The following is a 24,524-nucleotide window of genomic DNA, read 5'->3' as shown; positions in this document are numbered from 1 at the left end:
AAAGTGCTCTGATTTGGACCATCACACAGGGACTGTGAAGGCCTTCAAAGCAGACCTTGTTCATGTATTTCCTTTCTATAAAATAGACAAGAGCCAGTGACTGAGAGAGATTAATAAAATTGTGTCAGTCTCATTTTTATACTGCTCTACTCCTATGACATTAGGTAATAGGTATGTTTTAATTTCAGCATGCTTCCAGCCCTCCACCCCAGTGTGGGGAGCACTAGCAGTTCTTTATGTTGTGTTATTTATTTAACATTTTGATACAAACTTCATTTAATGTAAACTACAACTCATACTTGAGATATTATAAAATGAATAGGTCAGCCACACAACTCTGTAGAGATTGTCAGGTAGGATTCCTTAATGTGTTGCCTTGTCCTCCAAATATCAGGCCTGCTGTATAAGTCCTTGTGTCTACCTCAAGTAAATGTCTAGACTCTGGAGCATTGCATTGTTTGGTAGGAATGATGAACAGAAGTTGGAGCAGAAGGAGGAGAATGCAGTGTTCTAGTTTGGTCCTGTGTAGTTCTGGGTTACAGTAATAGTTGTGATTCCTATGCTAACCACAAACTGAGTCCTGAGTAAATTTTCTCTGCTCTTCTTACTTTTTATAGATCATGTCAGTCCGTTTACTTCTCTGATCATTCCTCTTACAGCCACTGTTCCTTTCAGACTAAGGAGCAGACTCCTCAATACGCTCAAGGAAATCTCATTCTCTTTCAGGCTCAGACTGCACTCTGTTTTTCCCCTTTCTCTCAGTCAGCCTCTTCGCCAGACTAGAGGCAGGGCTTTCAGGAACGTGAAGGATCTGAAGTCACCTTAATGGATGTACCCAAAGCCCAGTCATGGGATTTTGTGAGTCCAGAGTTCTAAGAACTGACATCTGGATTCCCACTGTCATTGGGACTCCCTGAGAGGCATCTTTCCTGTTCAGCGAAAGGAAGGAGTGAAGACTTTTCTTTATCTTCACCATGTTGAATTTGCAGGGATACAATAACCCCAATATGAGTTGCTAGCACTTAATTCAAATATGATCAGAGTGTGCCGATCATTTTTTATTTCTCTGGCCAGCTCATATAGGCAAGAGAGAACTTGTTTGGCCATTGGCCATCTGAACGTAGAGACTCTCCTCTTTTTAATGTAAATTCTTGGTATTTCATTTTTTGTGCAACATTCTCATAAAGAATACATAAAAAAGCTAGATGCTGTTGCCGTCTAAAAAGATCACCTGTTGGAGGAACTGATAAAATATTGAACTGTAAAATGCAAACAAAAATAAATTGTGGTATTAGAGCAATGTGGCAAGTGAAAGCACACGTTAGGCATATAAGCATTTTAATCAATAACACCCACCGAGAGAGGTAAATATTTAGAAATGCTGAGTTCATTTTATTGTATGGGTATATTTTCAGCACGGTGTATGTGCAGCTAGAGACACAGCTACATTTTAGTGAGAGCTCATTTAAGGTGTTTGTATTGTAGCATTTGAGACTAAAGTTCTCTCTTTCATGTTACCCTGCCACCATGCTTCATTTATAAAACTGGAGGGAACATACTTGGGGTGAGGTGGTGGTTCTGTCCTCAGTTTCGCTCCGTTCTTGGCTCGTTTTACGACAAAGGTGCCAGTGTGATGTGGACATTTGTACTGAGACCTCCAACTTGATTCAGCCTGAACGCCAAACAGATGTCTGATATTAACATGTTTGGCTACTATGTATAACTTTGAGTGAATTTGTGGATCATAACTTTGATATTCCTTGGGGTTTCTTCTGGTTTACCTTTTTGTTTTGTTTTCAAGGCCAAAAGGGATATTTGTGATCATCTACTCCGGGGTTCTCAAACTAGGGGGTCGGGACCCTCAGAGGGTCGCAAGATCATTACATGGGGGGGGGTCACGAGCTGTCAATCTCCACCGCAAACCTTGCTTGCCTCCAGCATTTATAGTGGTGTTAAATATATTTAAACAGTGTGTTTAATTTATTAGGGGGGTCGCACACAGAGGCTTACAGTGTGAAAGGGATCGCCAATAAAAAAAAGTTTGAGACCCACTGATCTAGTCTGACCTCAAAAACACTGACACTTGAGGTTTTTGTTAATTTATGAAATCAACCTTGTACTTGCATAAAAAGTAGAGTTATCACAAGATGAGGCAATCCTATTAATTTCTTGTGGCCAAATACCAATTTTTTGACTCTGCTTTATCTACATAATAGAAAATTTACGAACAGGGAGTACCAAATTGATCTCCTCCTTCAGTGTGGTGTTACGTACTCTCCTTTATATAACAGGAATAAAAACAGTTTTCTGTGCTTAAAAAAATTAGAAGTTTAGATAGTCAACCAAAATTCATTCTAGAAAATTGCATAGGCTTTCACTAGTAAATAAACTTTAATAGCCTCCTATTATTACTTTAAAGTTTAACACGTTACTGAATGTCATAAGAGGAAAAACTTGTAATAGCTTCTGAAGACTTTTTCTTACATATATAATGGCATAATATTCTATCCCTTTAATAATATGAATAACATGAACTTGCTGTCATTTCTGTATAGGGTGGGTTGATTCACATTGCCACTTTGAATCAATTTAAATGAACATGCAGGAAACCTTGATTTAAATAATCAATTTTAATCATGTTTTGCATGCACTTTTTCATTATTTTCCTGAAGAAAGATTGATTCTCACTGGCTGGCAACCATTAAAACGTGTTGATTGCAACTAAATATAGCCTTTACACTAAATTTAATGCTGCTTTTTGCGAACCAGGAGGATACACTAGATCTATATACATTTATTTAAGCAATTACATAGCTTAACTTAAATTTATTTAGGTTCTTAATTATTACATTTTAATTGATAAAAAATAGTGAATGATGCATTTCTTATTTACTAGATTTAATTTTTTATTTAAAATCTGTGTCATGCTCTAATTGGATGGAAATTCAAATTAAATTTTAAATGTACAGAAATGACATTTTAAATTTAGTACTACTTTAAATGTGCTGGATACATAAGGGGAAAACAGTTTATCAAAACGTGTTTTGCCTTGAAATCAAACTGATTTATTAAACAAAGAAAGTATTTTCTATAATATAGCGAATTTAACTGACTGTGGCTGGTCACCATGTCCTTCAAGATTTTAGAAGTAGTAGATCTCATTTTCTTGTGTTTTTTCAACTCCTAGTTGGTTTCTCAACTTTGAAGGAGGCATTTATTGAACTAAACTAGTTGAATAAACTGAAATAAGAAAGTATTCTCTCTGCACCTTCAGAAGAGGCTATTGCTGTCCAAAAGCTGGTTTAACACTTCAACAAACTCTTGTTCCAGGTGCTAAACCAGTGACTTCCACCAATTCGTGAAAATTTAGCAGCAAATATATCACACATTATATTTTGTATTTAGTTTAAATTATTTTAGTAGATTATAGTGAGTTAAGCCCTTATTAATATAAATTGTCAATTTAAAATTACATTTTAAATAGGTACTTTAAAAAAAAAGTCTTATTTAATTTAAATTAAAACTGGCTTTTTTTATTTAAAAAAATCATTAGACTTTTTTTTATCCGCTATATTAATGAAAATGAATTTAGGCCTGGTTCTCGTCTCATACTGTAGTACCTCAGGCATAACGCCATTGAAGTTAGTGGAATTAAACTGTTGGTAAAACCAGTGTAAATGTGAAAAGAATCGGGCATTGGGTCTTTGTTTCTTGATGGCTGCAATGTACACTTTTTCAAAATATTTATCCATATTTTTCAGAAGTCACAATAAAATTTAGTCTCTAATCTAGATCTTTTGTCTTCTGAGAAATTCACAATTATAATCCCCAGAACATGCTTGTGAAATAAGTGTGTGTTGCCAATTTACTGATGGGTGGCAGTGAAACAGGTTGTGACAAAAGGTGTTGATGCTAAAATGGGATAAGAGCTCACGTGTTCCTATCTTTTCATTTCTGTGCTGAGATGTCTAGAATTCAAGAAGGTATTCTGAATCCATGGTCTCTGCTGAAACCATAATTGTGAAAAATAATGAAATTCTCATTAAGATACTTACAGTTTAAGATACTGTCACTTTGAATTTATTTTGTTTTTAAGTTAGAAAAGAGGCAATCTATTAAGGAAGTCTAAAACTTTTGTGCAATACATTGTTTGCGACCGATAATGTGCTCTAATACAGATTTGACTATTATAATGTTAGAGAAGTTTTATGTGCTCTTCGTCTCAAAGATGTGGGGCTTTCCTTGTGAATAAATGTGATGATGAGAGGGAGCCTGAAACTGCACTTGTTCTGCACAATATATAATGTAATATCTGGAGGAGTATCTGTGGCACCTTAATCTGAGCTTCATTGAGGCTTGAAATTCCGTTTTTCTGAATTTGCACAAAAAATTACTTATGCTTATGTGTAAATAGTCTTCAGTACTGTCAATCTGTGTTCAAATCAGCCTTAGTCAACAGCAAAATAAATATGGCCTCTGCTTTGACCTTTTGTTTACACCCTTGTTCATGTAATAAAGTTGTCACAGGTCAGAAAACCACCACACAACTTGGTGGCTGGCAGTAGCTCACCAGGACAGTCCTGAAACTGGAATACTGGAGTTACTGAAGGTTAAGATTAATGTGTATTAGTAGAGTTGTACGATGAAAGGAGGTTAGGTTGTGAAATGGGTTAGAAGTTCATTATTTTATCTCTGGAGATCTGTAATGAAATCTTGTTTTTAGGCCACAAGAGAAAATGAGAGCGAGCTTTCACCTGATTCTTAGTGAATATTTGTCCATATCACACAACTTACACGTAATTGCTCAGGAAAAATCTTGGACTGCAGAAATGGGGGTACTGCAGATCAAGTTTGAGGTGCATTGGCAGAACTTGTGACAAAACTTGAATGATGATTTGAATCTATCTTGGGTGTAGCAGAGCTTCTGTAGTTGTCTCCTAAGTTGTCACTTACTTTTATAAATACTAAAAACTTACTAGAAGCATTTCATATTTTATCCTAAATAATGAAAAAAGCAAATAAACCTTTTACCTCCTTCCCAAAATTAAAATGTTTTCCTAATCTTATAATAGGCCTTGGTTTCCGCACAGGTCACTTAAAGAATATATTTCATTCTGATCTTCCAAGGGAGAAGTATGTTCTTCATATTGGCATGTTCAGATAAGCTATATTTGGGTGAGGAAATGGAGAACTTTGGTTCACTTTTGGTTATAAAGTGAACCAGGATTCACTGTATGGAATCCTGAAACTTGTCAAAATCACTACAGAACCTTTCATAGATAATTTTTGGAAAAGCCAGATAAAAGTAATCTTGTAAGAGTAGAATAAGATAATATTTTGTTCCTTTTCCCAGTAATTTTACCATTGAAATTTTGGACCCCGACAGTTTTTCTCCCATACAGAAGTTTTGGATTAGCATATCTCCTTTTTCTAAGAGCAGAATATTCAAGGATGTTTAACTCCTTCTTATCTCAACATGTTAAAATCAACTTTACTGACAAGGTGCAGCACACACTTGTGTTGGTACCAGTGCTTGCAAAGAAATATTCTAATCCAGCAAGTTTTTTTCTACAACGTTTGAACTATAGTCTTATTTCAGAGTATCAGCCGTGTTAGTCTGTATTCCCAAAAAGGAAAGGAGTACTTGTGGCACCTTAGAGACTGGGTTTGTGTGTGGGGGGGAGAAAACCTGGATTTGTACTGGAAATGGCCCAACTTGATTATCATACACATTGTAAGGAGAGTGATCACTTTAGATAAGCTATTACCAGCAGAAGAGTGGGGTGGGGGGAGGTATTTTTTCATGCTTTGTGTGTATAAAAAGATCATCTACACTTTCCACAGTATGCATCCGATGAAGTGAGCTATAGCTCACGAAAGCTTATGCTCAAATAAATTGGTTAGTCTCTAAGGTGCCACAAGTACTCCTTTTCTTATAGTCTTATTTGAAATCAAACCTTCTGTTGGATGTGCTTATGACCAAGTGCTTTTTGTATAGAAGTAAATAGTCTTTAACTTAGCAGTTTTCTATTATCATGAGTTTTATGTGATATCACAATTTGTTACAATTGAAGCAGAGTGGTTATGCAAAATAAACTGAAATAAATATTGTATTCCACTCTTTACTAATGTATATGGAGAGTCTAAATTGAATGGTACGTTATTTTTGTTTATGGTTCCAGATGATTTTTTTTTAATGGTGATGCTTTGGCTCCATCAAGAGCCAAAGCATTTGGCTCCATCATTTTTTAAAGGAGTTGCCTCTCAGATAGCTTTGTTCAAATGAGCCGTGTTTGGAAAAAAATCTTCATTCCAGTTCAAGTTGATAAAATTGGTCCCTATAATTTATATACAACATATTAATCCCATCCACACATTTCAGGACAAACAATAGGGTTCCCTTTTAAACCACAGAAGCTTTACTGAACTCCTTTTGAGTTGATGCATCATGTAACTTTGGCAAAATCATTAATTGACCGCACAAAGTAAAGAAATACTGCGTAAGTAAACAAGAAAGATGAGAATGGGCTTGATCCCATTTTTTCTTTTTGATTGTGACTAAGCTGCGTGCATGCAGCTTTCTGTAGTTTTACATAGATATTTTATTTTTATGAACGTATCGGTGTAATTGTCATTGAGCTATTTGTTTGCATGGGTAACACTTTGCAATGCTTTAATAATCCCTTGTTTTTCTCATTACTTTATCCTTTGTTTCTTTTTTCTTTTTAACACAAGATTCTTCAAAGACACAAATACTCCATGGTTGTCTTAATATCTGAGGCTGGTCAAGCAAGTGGTCTCTCTTGGCTTCAGGAGTGAGAATCCTCTTTTTCCTATTCTGAGTTACTGACAGAATCAATTTGAGGAAGAATTTGTGATTGACAGCTATGTTTCAGATAACAAAACATTTAAGCAAGTCGATGTTTGCCACAGTTGGTAAGTGCAGAAATCAGTTTTCTGTAATTGGGATATTCTTAATTTGTAAACTAGTGGGGAGGGAAATGTTTGATTGCGAGATCATTGTTTACTTTTTCCAGATTAAATTAGATAACGTTGTAAATAAAATACCAATAATCTGTGTATTGCAAAACCTTATGGTATAATTTTAGCCTGTTTGTAGTATTTCTTAACCAATTAACTCTTTATTATTTAGAAAAGTTGTGTTTCTGTATTTAGTAATACTTGACTGTTAAACTCTCTAGAAGTATGGGTTCTCACCTTGATTGGCAGATGGGAAGAGAGGTTTTTGAATCTCTAAAGGGATCTCAAATTTTTTTCTGTTGTGATATGAAATCACAGTATAAGAAGAAAATGTACAAGAAACTTTTGTGGATATTCTTATACAAAATTCTTGCATATCACTTAAGACAGTAGAGGCCCGATTAGAGGATGTTTCAGAATAATTGTCTAATTATTTTAGACAAAACCAATTTCTGTTTTTGCATCAATTAGAAATCAATTTTTAGAGTACAAAAATTCCTAACATAGAACAGCCTCTAAGTAGGCTAGGCATAGTTCAGTCTACCAACTTTAGAATGAGTTTACAAGTTATTAAGTGAGAAAAGAAGGGCAGATATACATGCTGCACTATCAAGAGTGTGTACTAAGTACAGTTTTAATGTGAAGTTACCAGTTTATGACAAACAGTTCTTGTTATCTTGATAACTGTGTTGTGCATTGTTTGGAAGATATATGGAAAATGAGTTGTATCCTGCTTAAAATATTGTGAAGTTTCAAAAAATAAAATGTTGTTGTTCTTAATTTTACATCAACTAATAAATTTGTGAGTGCACATTAATGAAAGATCTCCTGAGAAAAATCTCCTGACAAGGCTTGTATTTAACAGAATTTAAGGCTGCTTTATCTGCCTAGGAAAAGGATCATGTTTTTGTATGGGGAAATCTAGCTATAAAAGCATATTGATATAGAATGTAAATCCACTTATTTCCCCCCTTTTCCTTCCCACACAGCATTGGGGAAGGGGGATGGTATGCTTCATTGTGTTTTCTCTCTTCCAGGGATCCCAGAAGCTTTTACTTCTCCCCTCACCCTTCCCCTTCCCCGCAGTGTGTTTGCACATTTGGTGCCTCTTCTAGGCTCTGTGGGCTCCACTCCCCGCTATGTCCAATGGGGGATTGGAGCATGACTGTCGAGTAAGTGCACTTCCCCCAATTCAGCAATATTACTTGATATTGGCAAGTACATCTGTTAAGCCCTGGTGTGCAATCACAGCAACCTTCGGCTTTCTCTTCTGCTATCAGATAAATAGTTTAATGGATAAGCATTGGCAAGTTTCAACCTCAGCCCTTAAGAACACGATTTATTCAGTCTTGAAAATTATCATATTCTTTATATTCAGCACTTTTAAGTAGTCATAAAAATTTTAAAATTCCAGCACAAAATCTGTCTAAATATCTGTTACAATGATGGTCCTTCTCCCTTTCATTTTGTCCTTTTCCAGTCATATTAAAAAAAATAACTTCACTTATCTTAGGGAATTGAGCAAATAGACGTTTGCAAAATTGCTTTAAAAATCTCCCTTATTTATGAATACATGTATATTCTCATGTTTCCCAAGTGATCAATGCCATAGATGTACTCAGTAGTTGAATTATCAGATGCTAAGATATGATCTTGAAGTGTGATTGTGATTTGTCTTTTGTTACTGTGCTTTACTTTCAGGTCCCTAATGATAATGAGCTACCTATTTTGGGGTAGGTATCACCCTGAGTTACTTCACTCTTCACAAAGGATATGCACTGTTAATTCATGGGTAAGGATTCTTTTGATTTTTGACTTTTGTGATTTTGTCAAGTATCTTACAGAATGAAGAAAATTCAGTAAGAACATTTCACTTTCGACCATTTATTTTTCAGATTCTTCTGTGTTAATCAGAGAGTTAACGTCATAGCATCATCTAAGAGTTTGCATTAGCTTGTAGTAATTTTGAACCTGTTTTGACTAATAAAAGCACATTTTAGGAACCGAATAATCTCTTAACAAGTATCAGTGTCTTAACTCAGCCACCCGATCTTGGTGATTTTTTTGAGCGAGAGGAACCGAATGATTGAGTTTATGTATATATTCAAAAGTTGGTCTATGAAACTACTTTTGTGGAGTGTAAAATGAACCCATTCTTACTCTGGGAAAATAGTCTGCATTTTCAAACTAGAGTTTTCAGGTGGATGGAGATTCCGTTCAACAGAGGTCTTTTATACACTTTCCTCCTCCAGGCAAAGAGAAGGACTGAGAACTTCATGAGTCTGTTTCGGTTTTTATTTTGATATGCTTTTTAATGCTTTGAATAAATATAATCTGAAACATACTGCATATGTATTTTCATTCACTTACTGAGCAGAATATACCCACGTATAGTAGTAAAAGATCTGACTTTAGGGAGAATCTGAGATGTTTTTTAAATGGACACCCATATTCTAGTTTTGTTGTTCTTCTCTAAACATCCACTACTTTCATATGTAAGAAATTGGTCATGCTATGCTGGATTTAAAAAAAAACAAACCCCACACACAACTTTTCAGCATATTATGAAGGCACCATTTGCAGCTCCATGTTTGAGGTTGAATTAAGTAGCAGTGATTCTATCAATTTATATATAATACAATGTATACACCCCAATATTTCAGCACTTTTTGAATATACAATAATTGTCTGCGAACTTACAAATAAATCCATTAATTTGAGTTAAAATTGATTTTAAAATAGGTCCTTTAAGAACAGAAGCAACTGGCCTCAAAGCTCTTTTGTCCCTAATAATATTAGTAACACATCTTCAAACTTCCCTTCTAGCTAAAACTAAAATGTGTGTATGCTACATAGACTGTATTTGAAGGAATATTTTTTGGATTAATAGTATTTTTTGCTGTATTCTTCATAACTGAAAGTTTATTGTTCAGCAGAGGCTGACAAATAATCTGTTACAGAGAATTCCATGAAGAAGTGCCCTCTTAAAATTGCTGCCATGTCTGATTGTTCTCAGTTGGACTGAGGCCAAGCTGCACTCAGCAGAGAAGATAGTGACCCTTTCTGCTGTTAGGGGCCACTGTCTTCCCTGTTTTGGGAAGCTTGGCTTTTCTCACATTGAGAGTAATAAAAGATATCCTCTTTCCCAATGGCCATTTTTTGTGTAATTATCTGAAGTAGGACATCATCTGTCTGTCTCTGCGGACTGAAACTGAGTTATGAAGAATATCTAACATTTACCATTAATCCTAAATTTTGCTGTCAAAAACCTACCTGTTGCACCAGATGTTGTCAGCAGAGAAGTTAGGGAGGAGAGGGGGAAAACTAGGGCCTCTGAGTACAGGGGGATGTGGGGAGTGCAGGATGGAGCAGTGACTTTGGGCATGATGTGCAGGAGGGAGGCGGAAACTGCAGGTATACTTTGTGCTGCTGGGAGTTGTAAATCCGTCTCAGTTAGCCTGCATGCTCTGACTGCTTTGTGCTGCTCCACAGAAGTATAAAGCAGCCAGGGCATCCTGGTGAACATGTTCCTAAAATTACTTTTTTTTTTTTTTTAAATTTATCTATTTATTTTGTTTATTTATATTTTATTTTAAAGCTTTAAGGTTGATTCTTCCATTCTTCATATTACAGGAAATATCACATGTAAACATTTGCTTTTTGGGTTTGAATTCAGTGTTTGTCTGAAATTTTTAATTCAAAAGTAAATTTCCAAGCACCAAGTATATATCCTCAACCTTAACTTAATCTTAGTATGTGTGATATAAGGATGATTAATTATTCCAAAATAAGCATTATAAATACAGAAAAATCCATGTTAATGTATATCTTGACTTCTAAAATTTAATCTTAAAGTATGGAAATGCGCAGGTGGGATAACCAAGTAACCTAACTTTGTCCTGTAGTCATGCCATGAAGGGGGAAAAATCAGTTGAATCTGTCTGACTACAGATGATAAAATGCTTTAGTCATAGTGTATAGTTATTGCAAGGTGGTGTAGCAGGGCAGAGTTAACCTAACTATGCATTTCTGTACCGTAACACATCAACAACATATTAACAAATCTTAGCATAAGATTTCATTTTAACTCTGAATTTCCATGGTGTAGAATGTTTCAGAGACAATTATACTTATATAGTTGTTGTTTTTTATAACTGTAAAATACCTATATATACACTAAACCTTAAGTCCATGATAGCATATTTTTTCTCTGGAAACAAAGAGCAATAACTTTTACATTATCATTATAGTTTGTCAAATGAAGAGAACCTTAACTAAGATGAAAATAACACAAAAAATAAGAACGTGAATGTCTCTGATCCTGGAGAGAGAATGTCTGGATTTAGTTCTATTGTGCAAGAGAAAACCACAAAAGTTTTTAAAATATCAGTTTATTTCTTAACATATAATTTAGGTTCATGTTTGCTGTTGTCTACATCTCTGGTATTGTGTACTTTTTGTCTAGCCAATGACTAAGGCAGTGGTTCTCAACCTTTTTTTCATTTGCGGACCCCCTAAAAAATTTCAAATGGAGGTGCGGATCTGTGTGGAAATCTTAGATATATCTCCAGACTCCCAAGGTCTGGGGACCACAGGTTCAGAACCACTGGACTAAGGGATTTGATAATCAAGAACATAAATAGCACATGAAAATGTGTCATTTAACTTAGTAAGATATAACAAGAATACCGCTACACTTTCTTTGGCAAACCTCTGCCCAGTAAGAAGCAAGTCTCTTCTACTATTTTGGAGGGTAGTTCTTAAGTCTAAGAAAATGAAACTTTTTCGGGGGTGGGTGGGGAGAAGAAAAGAAAAAAACAAAACTTCAGATCTTTCTTTCTGGCTATAGTTCCCCGTGCTTTACATCAGATACTACCACTACCATGCTTTCATCCAGTTTCCACTGCTGTCACATTTGCTTGTTACAATGAAATGAATTTTTTTCTATATGCAGAAAGACTTTCTCTGAGTTTAGAGCTAGAATCATTTTTTGTAAAAACTTTCAAGAATTGAATGGATCAGGGTCAAATTTCTTTGCAATTAGAATAGAATGGGTCAAGAAATTCCCTCCCTGCTAGAACACTAATGGTGCATGTGTATTTTGTGTACAATATATAAACTTTTCCTTCATTTGATCTTTTATAGTCTTAGAGAAATGAACGAACTCCCATCTTTTACAAGAATTTTGAATTTTGTTGCCTCATGTCGGTAACTGAGCTTTCTTTTTTTTAAACCTCTTCGGCCTTCTGAATGGACACTAACCTTAAAGTGGATGATGATGTCTCAAATTTCCACATGAAAGCAGTCACTGATGACTGAGGTTTTATCACTTCTGCAGGGAGTGGTTGTACTTTTCAACAATCTGCCATCTCAGTGTGGAGCAGGAATTTTTTTTACAATAGGCAAAAGTGATGATATTGTGTTTAGCGATTGAGCTGAATGTTTACTTGACATCTTCTAGCTGAAGGACTGAGCCTACTAATCAGGAAGAATAATAGCTCCCGTGTCCCTAAAACCCACTGCCTCTGCAATTAAAGCAATCTAACTGTTCCGTAGTCTTTATGGTGTTCTTTATTTAATTGTGATGCTGTCCATCAACTTTCCATTTAATAAATGTTTAAAAACATAACTTGCTGTTTCTTGCCTTTTTACACTCTTTTCCTTCTCGGTTTCACTCCTTTTTCATTTGTCTTTTTTCTCCATGCACGGCCTTCCCCCCATGATCTTTCCTCTTTTTTTTTCTTTCCCCATATTTTGTTCTATAACTTCACCACTGTGCTTTCCTTTTCATTCTCCTATCTCCTGCCACCACGCCTTCCCCCAACAACCTCTCTAGCTTTTATGTCTGTTTCTTTGCTGATTCATTCCATTAATCCTTAATCCCATCCTTTCTCACACACTTTCTTACAGAATTTACAAGACACTCAAATCAGAGGACTACACATACCAACCAAAGACTGACCAGGGGCAATGCCAGGTAAAAAGCCAAGCTTCCACAGCTGCTGGGAAAATGGTAGTTACTGTTTCCGACCAGGTTTCCAGCCATACATATATTCCACTTAGGGTGTCTAGCTTTTCATAGCTTCTGACTAGTTGGGGTATGATACATTTGAATCCTAATCACTAACCCCTTTGACTGATGGAATGGAGAAAGTGTACACTCTCTCTGTGTGTTAGTCCTTCCTCATCTTCTCTATGAGGTATATGCACAAAAAACAGTTACTTTACCTCAGCCTCAGTCCAGTCTGGATCCTCCTGCTTAGTTTTGATATTTGCCACCCCTTATTGCTCACAGCTTTCTTTATGAGCAGCAGACTGAAACTGTCCTGCTCATTACTAGTTTTATTGCTGCTTAAATGGTTCTGAAAATAAGCAGTGAAAACTAACCTAAACTGCACTGAAAATATGTCCAAGTGCTGGAGAGGGACTGTGGGCAGGCTGAGAGGAACAGTACTGCATTGCTTTATACCCTGTTTTTAATTGGAAAATGTTGTAATGTTTTGTTTTCCTTGACAACTAAGAGTTAACACACTCATTTGATTTTAAATGGAAGCTCAGGTTGTGCAGAAGTTGATGGTTTGGCATCGCCACACTCACCTAAGAAAATTTTCTGCTCACTTTGACCTATTTGAAGGAGCCACTTTTTTTTTAAAAAAAAAATCTGAGGGTTTAATCTCTGATTTGAAGTAGATCTCTTATGCATTACTAAAAACTGAGTAGATTGAAGTTTAGATACTTTGTTGACTGACCAGTCATTGAGACGACAAAGTAAAGGTGGGAGGTGGTTCCCGTCACAAAGAATTTACATATTACATTTTAAATGTGATGTCATGACTGAAGATGACAGATGGCAAAGCATGTTTCAGTTGAGAAAAGACAAGGGTTATTGCAGATAGTGTCCTGGTTATTCGTTTTAGACAAAGTGGAGTAATGATTTTGGAATAAAGTTGCATTTGTTTTGAAATAGAGTATCCACACAGAATTATTCTGGAATGGCTGTGCTGCTCAGTTTCCCCATGTAGCTAAGCTCTAAATACTGAGCTTGTGAGATTGCAAGAAATGAGAGAAATCAAATAAGAACAGGACACATGTTGCTCATTGTATTTGTATTTTATTGCTTACACTGAAAAAAATTCTGGAACTATTTTAGATTAATTTGAGTTAAAATACCACTTTTTGATTAAAAAATTAAACATTTGAGAGAAACCTGAAATGATGAATTTATCAAATGTACATTATATTAGCTAATAAAAGGTAATCAGTGACCTCTGAAAACTCTAACAAGAATGTATTCTTCATCTTGGTTAGTCACCACTTGTACCAGTGGCTTCATACAGGCAGTTCATTAATGTTTAAGTGTTCAATACAAAAAAACCTTAACCTTTATAAAAGGACCTTGCCATCTGAAGCTTGTGATCAGATTCGTTTTTTCCTTCAAATTAACATTAAACCTTGTGCAGTAATGCCCCATTATGGATAAGAATTAAAACCTATAAAGTCATGGAATTCAGTGAGGCTTCCAGATAAAATTTTACTTTGTCACAAAATACTACATCTGAATATGCACAAAGGTGGCAAATCAGATTTGATCTGGAAGCCTCATTGAATTCCAGTTGCCTTGAATCTGGAATTTAAGTTTCCTTTCAAAACACTGAAATAATGTAGTTTTGCCAAAATGGAAGAAAAAGTTAAAGTAAAGGAACTTAGAGATAAAAGAGCAGGTACCAATTCATTCTAACTGTATCTTACACATTCTGCCTATTCAAGCTATTACTGTAATTTCAATCATTTGACATGCTGAAGTCTAGACTCCCTACTCTTGTTTAAAATGGAAGTATGCTGGAAGGACATCTTCCACAAGGGATACTTGGTTATGAAATTTCTGTCCCGCTTGATCTTGCAGAATCTCTATTTGTTAACTTGGGCATGCAGCCCTAAAGATGAGGATTAGATTTCTAAACTTCTTCCTTTTACAATTTCCCTGTAACTGATCTGTAACAGGCTGGCAGTGTTTCCTAACACACTACCTTGTTAGCAGGGAGGGAGGCAGCTAAAAAAGGCTAAGTAGTGCTAACACAGTGCTGCAGTTCTATCACTACCCACCTGTTTATGATAGAGAGCAAGAAAAGGTTGGCAAAGCAGTTGTGTTTGTACAAACACCAAAACAAGTTTGGAAAATGTCTTCGTGTGAAGGGTTGTGTTCCAAAGCAGAATATCGTTCAACTTTCCAAAGAAATTTGTGTTTGTTCTGGATCAAACATGATACATTTCTGACAAAAGGATAACATTTTTACGTACTTTACATAAGTTTTCAAAAACAGTGGTTTCGAGTAGAAGTGTTCTCTTGACCACAACAATGGTGCTATGCATGCTGCTTCCATGTTGTCTTACAAGGGCAGCGTCTGATTAAACAATTTTTCTTGTTGGTTTATGTCCTTTACTTTTTCTATAATATGTAATATAAAGAGGAATTGTTACTAAACTAACAAGAATCTACCTATCCAGTTTTCTGAGCTTCATCTTTCTTTGAAATTTATTTTGCTTCGCTGTCTCTCTTAAACTGCTGGTATGTCTAACTACTACTTTAAACAAATTAGAATTGCTTAAATTAATTGGTGTCAAGTATCAGAGGTGTAGCTGTGTTAGTCTGGATCTGTAAAAGCGGCAGAGTCCTGTGTACCTTATAGACTAACATACGTATTGGAGCATAAGCTTTCGTGGGTGAATACACATGCATCTGACTAAGTGGGTATTCACCCACAAAAGCTTATGCTCCAGTACGTATGTTAGTCTATAAGGTGCCACAGGACTTTTTGCCGCTTAAATTAATTGCTGTCTGTATTTGTTATAAGAAACTACTGGTTTTCTCCAAGAACTAACTTGCCTGGAAATATTTATCCTGTCTTTAGTGCAGAGATGCCAGATGATTTATCAATTGGGAACTCAAATTTTGGTTTTACGTCTTGTGTTGGAATTCCTGAAACTGGCATTCTCCGCCTCTTCCTTTTTTGTCTTGCTTGGCCTTCCAATTTTATGCAATTCTGATGACTTTTACAGAAGTTTGTAGTGGAAAAAGCTTGGCTGCTTATATTCCCCCCACCCCCTTTTTTTTCAGTGCTGAAAGACAGGAGGACTAAGTGTCTAGGACACAGAGGGTGCCTCTTAAAGTGGAAGGAAGATTTTATTTATATGTTTAGCACAAACCATGGTTAGCTTTATCTAACTTCAGTCACACAGAGCTTTTTCTGGTCTCTATCTTACACAGTTTTTTCCTCAAGGGTGCATAGTGTTTAAGCATTCAGGTAGACAAAATATTGATGTGGGTGGAGAACATCAGAACTGTCAACTACGTATGTGACCTGGGGGACAATTTGTGCCCACTCATCCAATTTATGAAAGATGGCAGTTTGAGATCTGTGGAAGTACACAAGAATTATGTATGTGCAAGTAATACTTATAACAATATTTTGTATTTTCATTCTAATGTGTGGTATGACATTCATTTGTAAACAATGGACTTTACTTTTTTTCTTCATTCCCTCCTTTGAAGGGGAATTTAGTATCTTGCCCTAGATAGTAGTTGGAAACCAGAGGGATATATTTTCATTTAAAATATTTTCAATTATGCAGGCATTTAAAACTGACCTTTTTTAAACACAGGAGTCCTTGATGGACAGACAGCTAATAAATATAGTAAACCTGTCCATTGATTTAATGGGTCCTCTCAGAACTAGATCTGTTTACCATCAGCTACAGTACTTGTACGTCATACTTAATCTAACTTGGTTATGTTCTTCTGCTTTAGTTTCTTCCACCCCTCCTTGGTCAAAGGTAGATAATACAATTTCTGTTTTATGCTGTATGCCTATGAATGTGCAAAGTGGGAAATCTGACTATTAGCAGTGCTTTTTAAAAATATGCTCTTTATTCACATTTTGCTTAACACAAATGAACAAGAGAAACATCAATCTTCATAATTTTTCACTTCAAAATACTGAATTGTGTGGTATATTTTTCTGTTAGCATAACTGATACGAAATCTGGTAGAGGAAAGTATATTTAGCTTTTCTTCCAAAGCACAACTGATTAGAATGATGAAGAGAATATACTCTGGTCTTCTGGGGCATTTAGATAGTCCCACCTTTATTTCCCTTTCCACTTATTTTCTGAAGATGTTCAGGTTCCTTGTACATCTTTTTTATTTATGTGGGGAAATGCAAGATTAGGGCTTGCTGATGTTGGCGTTGCCTAAAGAAGTAGACCAGCTAGTAACAGTGAAGTACCTCACATGGACCTTACGCATCTATCAGTGCAAACCCTAATTTACAAACGAATTGTGGGTTGAACAGTTTATAACATTGAACACCTCAAAATCATAATTTAATTTGCAGAATGGTGCATTGCCTCATTTTCTTCTTGTTCTTCAAGCCACTGCAGAGCCATTTCTAATGCTTTGAAGGCATCAGAATTTGAAGGGCTGTCAACTTATTCTTTGTCAGCATCAGCATTTAACTAGATTTACATACTAGATATTTTCTCATCATGAAACCTGATGCAGTTCTCATTAAGAACGGAAAGACTGCTATTGGCTTTTGCAGGATATGGGTTGGGCCCCTGTAAGCTTTCAGAAGATCACAAAACTTGCTGTTCAGAGGTCATATCCAGGGAGTCGGTCATAGAATATCAGGGTTGGAAGGGACCTCAGGAGGTCATCTAGTCCAACCCCCTGCTCAAAGCAACACCAGTCCCCAACTAAATCATCCCAGCCAGGGCTTTGTCAAGCCTGACCTTAAAAACCTCAAAGGAAGGAGGTTCCACCACCTCCCTAGGTAACACATTCTAGTGCTTCACCACCCTCCTAGTGAAAAAGTTTTTCCTAATATCCAACCTAAACCTCCCCCACTGCTTGTTCTGTCATCTGCTACCACTGAGAACAGCCTAGATCCATCCTCTTTGGAATCCCCTTTCAGGCAGTTGAAAGCAGCTATCAAATCCCCCCTCATTCTTCTCTTCCGCAGACTAAACAATCCCAGTTCTCTCAGCCTCTTCTCATAAGTCATGTGTTCCAGTCCCCTAATCATTTTTGTTGCCCTCCGCTGGATGCTTTCCAATTTTTCCACCTCCTTCTTGTAGTGTGGGGCCCAAAACTGGACACAGTACTCCATCCTCACCAATCACTGGAGGAGAGAGATTTGGGGGAGCCTGGATAAGTTTTAGCAATGGTGGGTTTCAAGAGTTAAAACTTTTTTTCTTCCATCTGAATATTAGTGTTAGTTACGTACGAGATGGGAATGCTGTTAGAAGACCAATACATATTTTAAAGTAATTTCTTCAGTATTTTTGAAGACTAAGTTTTCTGCTTATCTAGGAAGTCAAACTATCACACATTGCAGTAATAGAACATAATTCATTCAAGCTTACATATTGGGTGTTGTGTTGAATGGAAATATGAATATGTTGTATTTCAGGGACCTTGTGAATAGCTCAATTTTGCCAATAAATTTCTAGCCAATTCTGTTCAAAAGCTTGATGAGTTGCTCTTTTTCCTTTGGCATATACATACTCTCTCCGCAAGATTTTTTTTTTTTTTTATGGTTTTGATCCTGCCAGTGGTGATTGCCCTCTGTATTTGTTGATTTCAGTGGGGATTTGACCTCATAAGCGGAAAATTTTGATTCCAAATACAGTAAAAGTTGTTTAATAGTTATGCCTTTGTGGATTATACTGTGTCTTGGTTAAGTGGGTTTAAATTAAATTAATCTAAACCTAATGTAATGTTTCTGTAACTTGTTCTGTTCAGCTGAAGAATAATTACCATACCCACCTCTTATTTATATGCAAAGGGACAGGTTTTCACAATTGCTTACACACAATTATGCATGTGTTCACTTATAAAAATTTGACCTAGAGTTGATTTGCAGTTTGTTGCATTTTTAAAAATTAAAATGTTGAAAAAATACATTACTTGATATTTCCTGGTTGCCATTGTGAAAGCACAAAATCCATGAGCAGTATGTGACTTAACCATTTTATTAATGGGTAATGGTAATTGACAGGTTAATTAGACTGAAAATCACAACAAAAATGTTGAATAATTAAGATTTTCATTGAAATGACCAAGCACTCATTCAGTTTAATGGAAAGAAATAGGTTATCTGAGCTTCATCTTACTAAAGTTGTTTCCCAATGATTTGTCTCTCTCCAGTGTTTGGACTGTTTCCTCTCTCCTCTCAGATTTTACTTGATCTAGAATATACAGAATCAATACATGTAATATTACTTCAACTGTATAAAATATAAAATTGGAAAGGAAATTAATGAATAGTTACATATTTTATTTGTGGGACACAGATACAAAAATAAAGCAGCCCATTCATTATTAGAATTTGACAGTCTTTTCTGTTTTTTGTTGCTTTTTTTAAAAAAAGCCAAAATGAGTCTAATTGCTCACTATATTGTTTATCTAAATATAGAGTAAAATTGACAAACTAATACCCAGGGGAGGAGGAAATAAAAACTAAATGAAATAAAACTCCAGAAAAACAAGTTTAAAGTCATTGCTCTTATTCTTTCTTCCCTAGGATATTTTTACAGTTTAAGGCATACATTTCTTCAGAAGTACTAATGGATGTTGACATGCATTGGATAAGGTGGTGACTACTGGAAGTAATCTGTTGCTACTCACTGCAGAGAGGCTAAATTGACTCCATTTGGAGTTCAGAGACGAAGCGGTGTGGACGTATCAAGATGACAGATCCTATGATGGATTTTTTTGATGATGCCAACCTTTTTAGCGAGACGTTAGAAGGTTTGTCGGATGATGCCTTTGTACAACCTGGACCTGTTTCACTAGTTGATGAATTGAACTTGGGTGCAGAATTTGAGCCTTTGCACATAGACTCATTGAACCATGTGCAAGATACTCAAACTCAACAAAAGATGAGTGAATTTGAGCAGTTAAATCAGTATGATTCATTGAAACTTCAAGTAAATCAGTCTTTCAGCAGTCCAGCTGACAGTGTTTTATCACCACACACTCAATTTAATTGCTCACCAATCCATCCACAAAACCAATCCAATGGAATGTTTCCTGATGTGGCTGATGGTAGTCCTATGTGGGGTCATCAAACTAACACAACTGTTCCAAATCAAAATGGGTCCCCTTTTCACCAAGGACATTCTCAGTCTATGCAGCAAAATAAAAGTTTTGTAGCACACCATGACTTTGCCTTATTTCAGGCCAACGAACAGCAGCATCAGTGTGCCTCACTACAGTCTCGACAAAGCAGAAACAACATTAACACAGGGCAAGACTCTCTGAATCAGCCAAAAAACTTTATGGAGGTTAACGTATCTGCTCCACGCAGAGTCAGTGTTACTCATCCACCTCAAATTGCTAATCCATCAACTTCACAGCAGCCTCTCTCTGTTCAACAGTTTTCTCAAAATGCCAGTGCTTCAATACATTTTTGTGGGAATCAAGAAGGAAACTTTGATGGACAATCTCCAACTATGACTCCTTGCTCTGTTAATAATACACAGCGGTTTCCTTCTCCATATTCTTACTCTAATAACCACATTTCTCCTACTAGCCTTTTACAGTCTTCTACCGCTCTTTCTACTAGCCAACAAACTCATCCTTTATCTGATTATACTGGAAGTGATGCCTTTACATCTCAAACAGGGACCAAGCAAGAAACCACTGAGCACCTCTTGAATCCTAACACACCTTTGAATTCAAATAGTTTCCAGATGTTGCATTCAGCACATTCTCAGGGCAGCTTCAGTAGTTCAAAACTCTCTCCTGTGAACATTAATTTTCCAGCCTCTGCGGGTTCTGCTTCTCAGATAAGCCATTTCAGTGATCCTATAGAAAGCAATGGTTTTTCATCTTTGGAGGAGAACTTACTTCATCAAGTTGAGTCTCAAGCTGAACCATTTACAGGACTTGATCCAGAGGACCTCCTTCAGGAAGACCTCCTACCCCAATTTGATGATTCAGCATTTGTTCAGGACACTTCAAGCCACATATTAGAGCATGACCTAGAACACCATATTACCCCACAGCAAATAACACAGTCATTGGATATTGCTCGGACAGAGCCTCAAAGTCAGATGCATCCCTGGCATTCTTCCATTTCTAATCGGCATCTACAAGATAGAAATCGTATAGCCTTGCAAGGGCAGGTATGTAGCCCTTTTTTGGGAGGGTGTGGCTTAATTGTACCAGTGAACTTAATCATATTGGTAAGTATTCATTCTTTGTCCACAGATAACTCTCTAAAATATCTGATCTGTTGTTGGTCATTTGTTAGTAAAGAATAAGTAACTCTTCTATCCTTGAAAAGAAATTACAACCCATATCCCTAAAAAAGTCAAACCCTAAATATAAACATTGGTTGTTACACTGAACACTTACAATTCATACTCCTATCTAAATGGATGAATAATATCTATAATTTAGCTTCCTTAAGTACTAAAATGGTTACAACAGAATTAGTTTTAGAAATACTACTACAGTATTTGCCTGAAACTAAGAACCTTATGTGTGACTGCTGCGGTCTACATCTTATTTTTGTTAGAGTAAGAATTTGTCACTAATGTGTATTTAGGTACAAATACATTTTAAGAAGTGTTTCAGAGTAGCAGCCGTGTTAGTCTGTATTCCGATGAAGTGAGCTGTAGCTCAGGAAAGCTTATGCTCAAATAAATTGGTTAGTCTCTAGGGTGTCACAAGTACTCCTTTTCATTTTAAGAAGTTTTTCATTTTAATAAAAAAGATTAAAGTATAGCTTTAAGAATTTGAGGGAACTATTTTTCTCATAGTATAATGCTTTTACTTTACTACCTGCAGTGTAACCAGTTGTATATATTCCCTACTAGGTAACTTTTTGACTATGTTGAGTGAGTAGAAAGACAGGGATCTGTCCTGAAAGCTATAATGCCTGTTGAATTTCAGGGGAATGGAAAAAAAATGCTGCTTCATTGAAAGCCTGAAGAACTAAGGAGAAAAACTCATTGTTTTACCTAAACTTTAAATACCAGAAATGCTAAATCCTGCATTATTGCCTTTTGTTGCTTATAGCCTCTGTGGAGGACACGAAAAGTGGATTAGATTTCTTAGCCCTTAATTGAGTGGGTGGCTGTGTTGAGTCTTTTTTTAAAGTGATCTTCATTTTCACCTGTTTGTTAGGTATATGCTTATGTTAAATAGGTGTTTGATGAAAATTACTGAGTAAAAATCACTTCATCTTCGATTTTAGTTAGCTTTTTTGTTCTTGTGATTTTATACATTTATTAGTTCTCAAGTTATCCCTTCCAGAAAAACAAACACAGAAAACCAGGATAAGCAAGACCTGAATTCATGTAAATCAGTGCAATGCTGTCCTGTTAATCTAACTTTTTAGAAAACTCCACTCTATAGCTTGCATCACCAAACATGTACACTCACCCCACGCCACTGAACTCAGTGGTGTGAACTTGAAAGACACCGAGCCATTTAAACTCAGATTTGTAAGGTCAGAAGGGACCACTATGATCTAGTCTGAACTCCTGTATAACACAGGCCTGCACCACACCCAGTAACTTCTGTATCAAGCCCAGAAGTTCGCTTTGAGCTGCTGCATACCTTTTAGGAAGATATTTGGTGTTAGTGATTGGTGAATCACCACATCACCAAAAGTTAATTATCATCACTGTTTTTTGTGTGTGTTCTTATTTCTAGTTTGAATTGGTCTAGGACTAGATTCTTGGTCTTGAATTGGTCTAGACTAGGTTCACCTTGCAACCATTTAATCTCCTTATGCCTTTCTATGTACTATCAGAAATCTCTTCCTCCTGTAGCTGCTTGTAGACTGTGATCAAGTCACCTCTGAACCTTCTCTTGGATATACTATAGATTGAGCTTTAGTCTCTCCACATAAGGCATGTTTTCCAGACCTTAAATCATTTTTGTAGCTCTCTTCTCCAATTGAACATCTTTTTTGAACATTTAACATCCTTTTTCATTCCAGTAATGGTTTCACTGATGCCATATATACACTTCCTTAATCCTACTTGATATTCCACTACTTATACATTCAAGAATCACATTTGCTCTTTTAGCTACAGCATTGCACTGGGAGCTTATGTTCAACTGGTTACCTACCATAATCCCTTACTCCTTTCTTCAAGTCCTTTTAAGAATCCCTGTTTTTCCAGAATACAGTCCTCCATCTTATAACTGTGGCCTACATTCTTTGGTTTTTAAACGTATGACCTTGCTTTTGGCTATATTAAAAGGTATGACTATCAATTGAATTCACCTTACCAAGCAGTCCAGGTCAGTCTGTGTAACGGACCTGTCCTTATTTACCACTTCATCAAGTTTTGTATCTTTGCAGATTTTACCATAATATTTTATATTCAAGATGTTGGCTAGTATAAGGCTAAGAACAGATCCCTGTAAGGCTCTAGTAGAAACACCCACTTTGGATGATGATTCCCCATTTACAGTTACTTTTTTGCAATCTTTCAGTTAACAAATGCTTAATCTATTGAATATGTGCCACATTGATTTTGTGCATAACATAATGTTATCAGAATGTCATGTAGGACTAAGTTAGCATTAACACAGTTACCGTGATCAACCAAACTTGTGATCTCCTTTAAAAAAAAAAAAAAAGTTTGAGTCTCACTTTCCATAAAACCATGTTGATTGGCATTCAGAATACTACCATCTTTAATTCTTTGCTGATTGTCAACATAAGAATAGCCATATTGAGTCAGACCAATGGGTCCATCTAGCCCAGTGTCCTGTCATCCAGTAGTGGCCAATGCCAGGTGCTTCATAGGGAATGAACAGAACAAGCAATCGTTGAGCGAGCCATCCCCTGTTGTCTACTTCCAGCTTCTGGCAGTCAGAGGCTAGGGGCTCCCAGAACATGGGGTTGCATCGCTGACCATCTTGGCTTATAGTCATTGATCTATCCTCCACGAGCTTACCTAATTCTTTTTTGAACCCTATTGTAGTTTTGGCATCCACAACATCCCCTGGCAACGAGTTCCAAAAGTTGATTGTGCGTTGGGTAAAAAAGTACTTGCTTTTGTTCTTTTTAAACTTGTTGCCTGTTAATTTCGTTTGATGACCCCTGGTTCTTGTGTTATGTGAAGGAGTAAATAACACTACTTTCTCCATATTGTTCATGATTTTACAGACCTATATTCTATCCCCTCTCTTTTCCAACCTGAAAAGTCTGTCTTTTTAATCTCTCCTCATATGGAAGCTGTTCCATCCCTTTTGTCATTTTTGTTTCCCTTCTCTGTAGCTCTTCCAGTTCTGGTGTACCTTTTTTGAGATGGGGTGACCAGAACTGCATGCAGTATTCAAGCTGTGGGCTTATTATAGTGGCATCATTATATTTTTTTCTTTTTATTCCTTTCCTAATGATTCCTAACCTTCTGTTAGTTTTTTTTTTTTGACTGCCGTTGCCCATTGAGCGGATATTTTCATAGAACTATCCACAATGACTCCAAAATCTTTGAGTGGTAACAGTAGTGGGGAT

At 36.2% G+C, this 24,524-nt stretch overlaps 1 protein-coding gene across 12 annotated transcripts in view; it reads left to right on the top strand.

Annotated features, from left to right (window-relative positions):
• CHD9 (chromodomain helicase DNA binding protein 9) overlaps positions 1–24,524 on the top strand; it is a 188,781-nt gene that overhangs the window by 2,847 nt on the left and 161,410 nt on the right. For 8 of the 12 annotated variants that reach the window (XR_012154463.1, XM_073307624.1, XM_073307625.1 and 5 more), the window contains exons 2-6: positions 6,736–6,936; positions 8,019–8,153; positions 8,683–8,773; positions 12,892–12,958; positions 19,563–21,168. Coding sequence is in view for 10 of the 12 variants with exons in the window: in XM_073307624.1 (XP_073163725.1) it covers positions 19,729–21,168 (1,440 nt within the window). In the remaining 2 variants the exon portion in view is untranslated. The remainder of the gene's footprint in view (positions 1–6,735; positions 6,937–8,018; positions 8,154–8,682; positions 8,774–12,891; positions 12,959–19,562; positions 21,169–24,524) is intronic. The other 4 variants (XM_073307620.1, XM_073307630.1, XM_073307626.1 and 1 more) reach the window with 4 other exon arrangements.

The sequence above is a fragment of the Lepidochelys kempii genome, chromosome 12 (genome assembly GCF_965140265.1).
Source record: "Lepidochelys kempii isolate rLepKem1 chromosome 12, rLepKem1.hap2, whole genome shotgun sequence".
NCBI classification, from domain to species: Eukaryota; Metazoa; Chordata; order Testudines; family Cheloniidae; genus Lepidochelys; species Lepidochelys kempii.
This window is presented reverse-complemented; position numbering and strand designations above follow the sequence as displayed.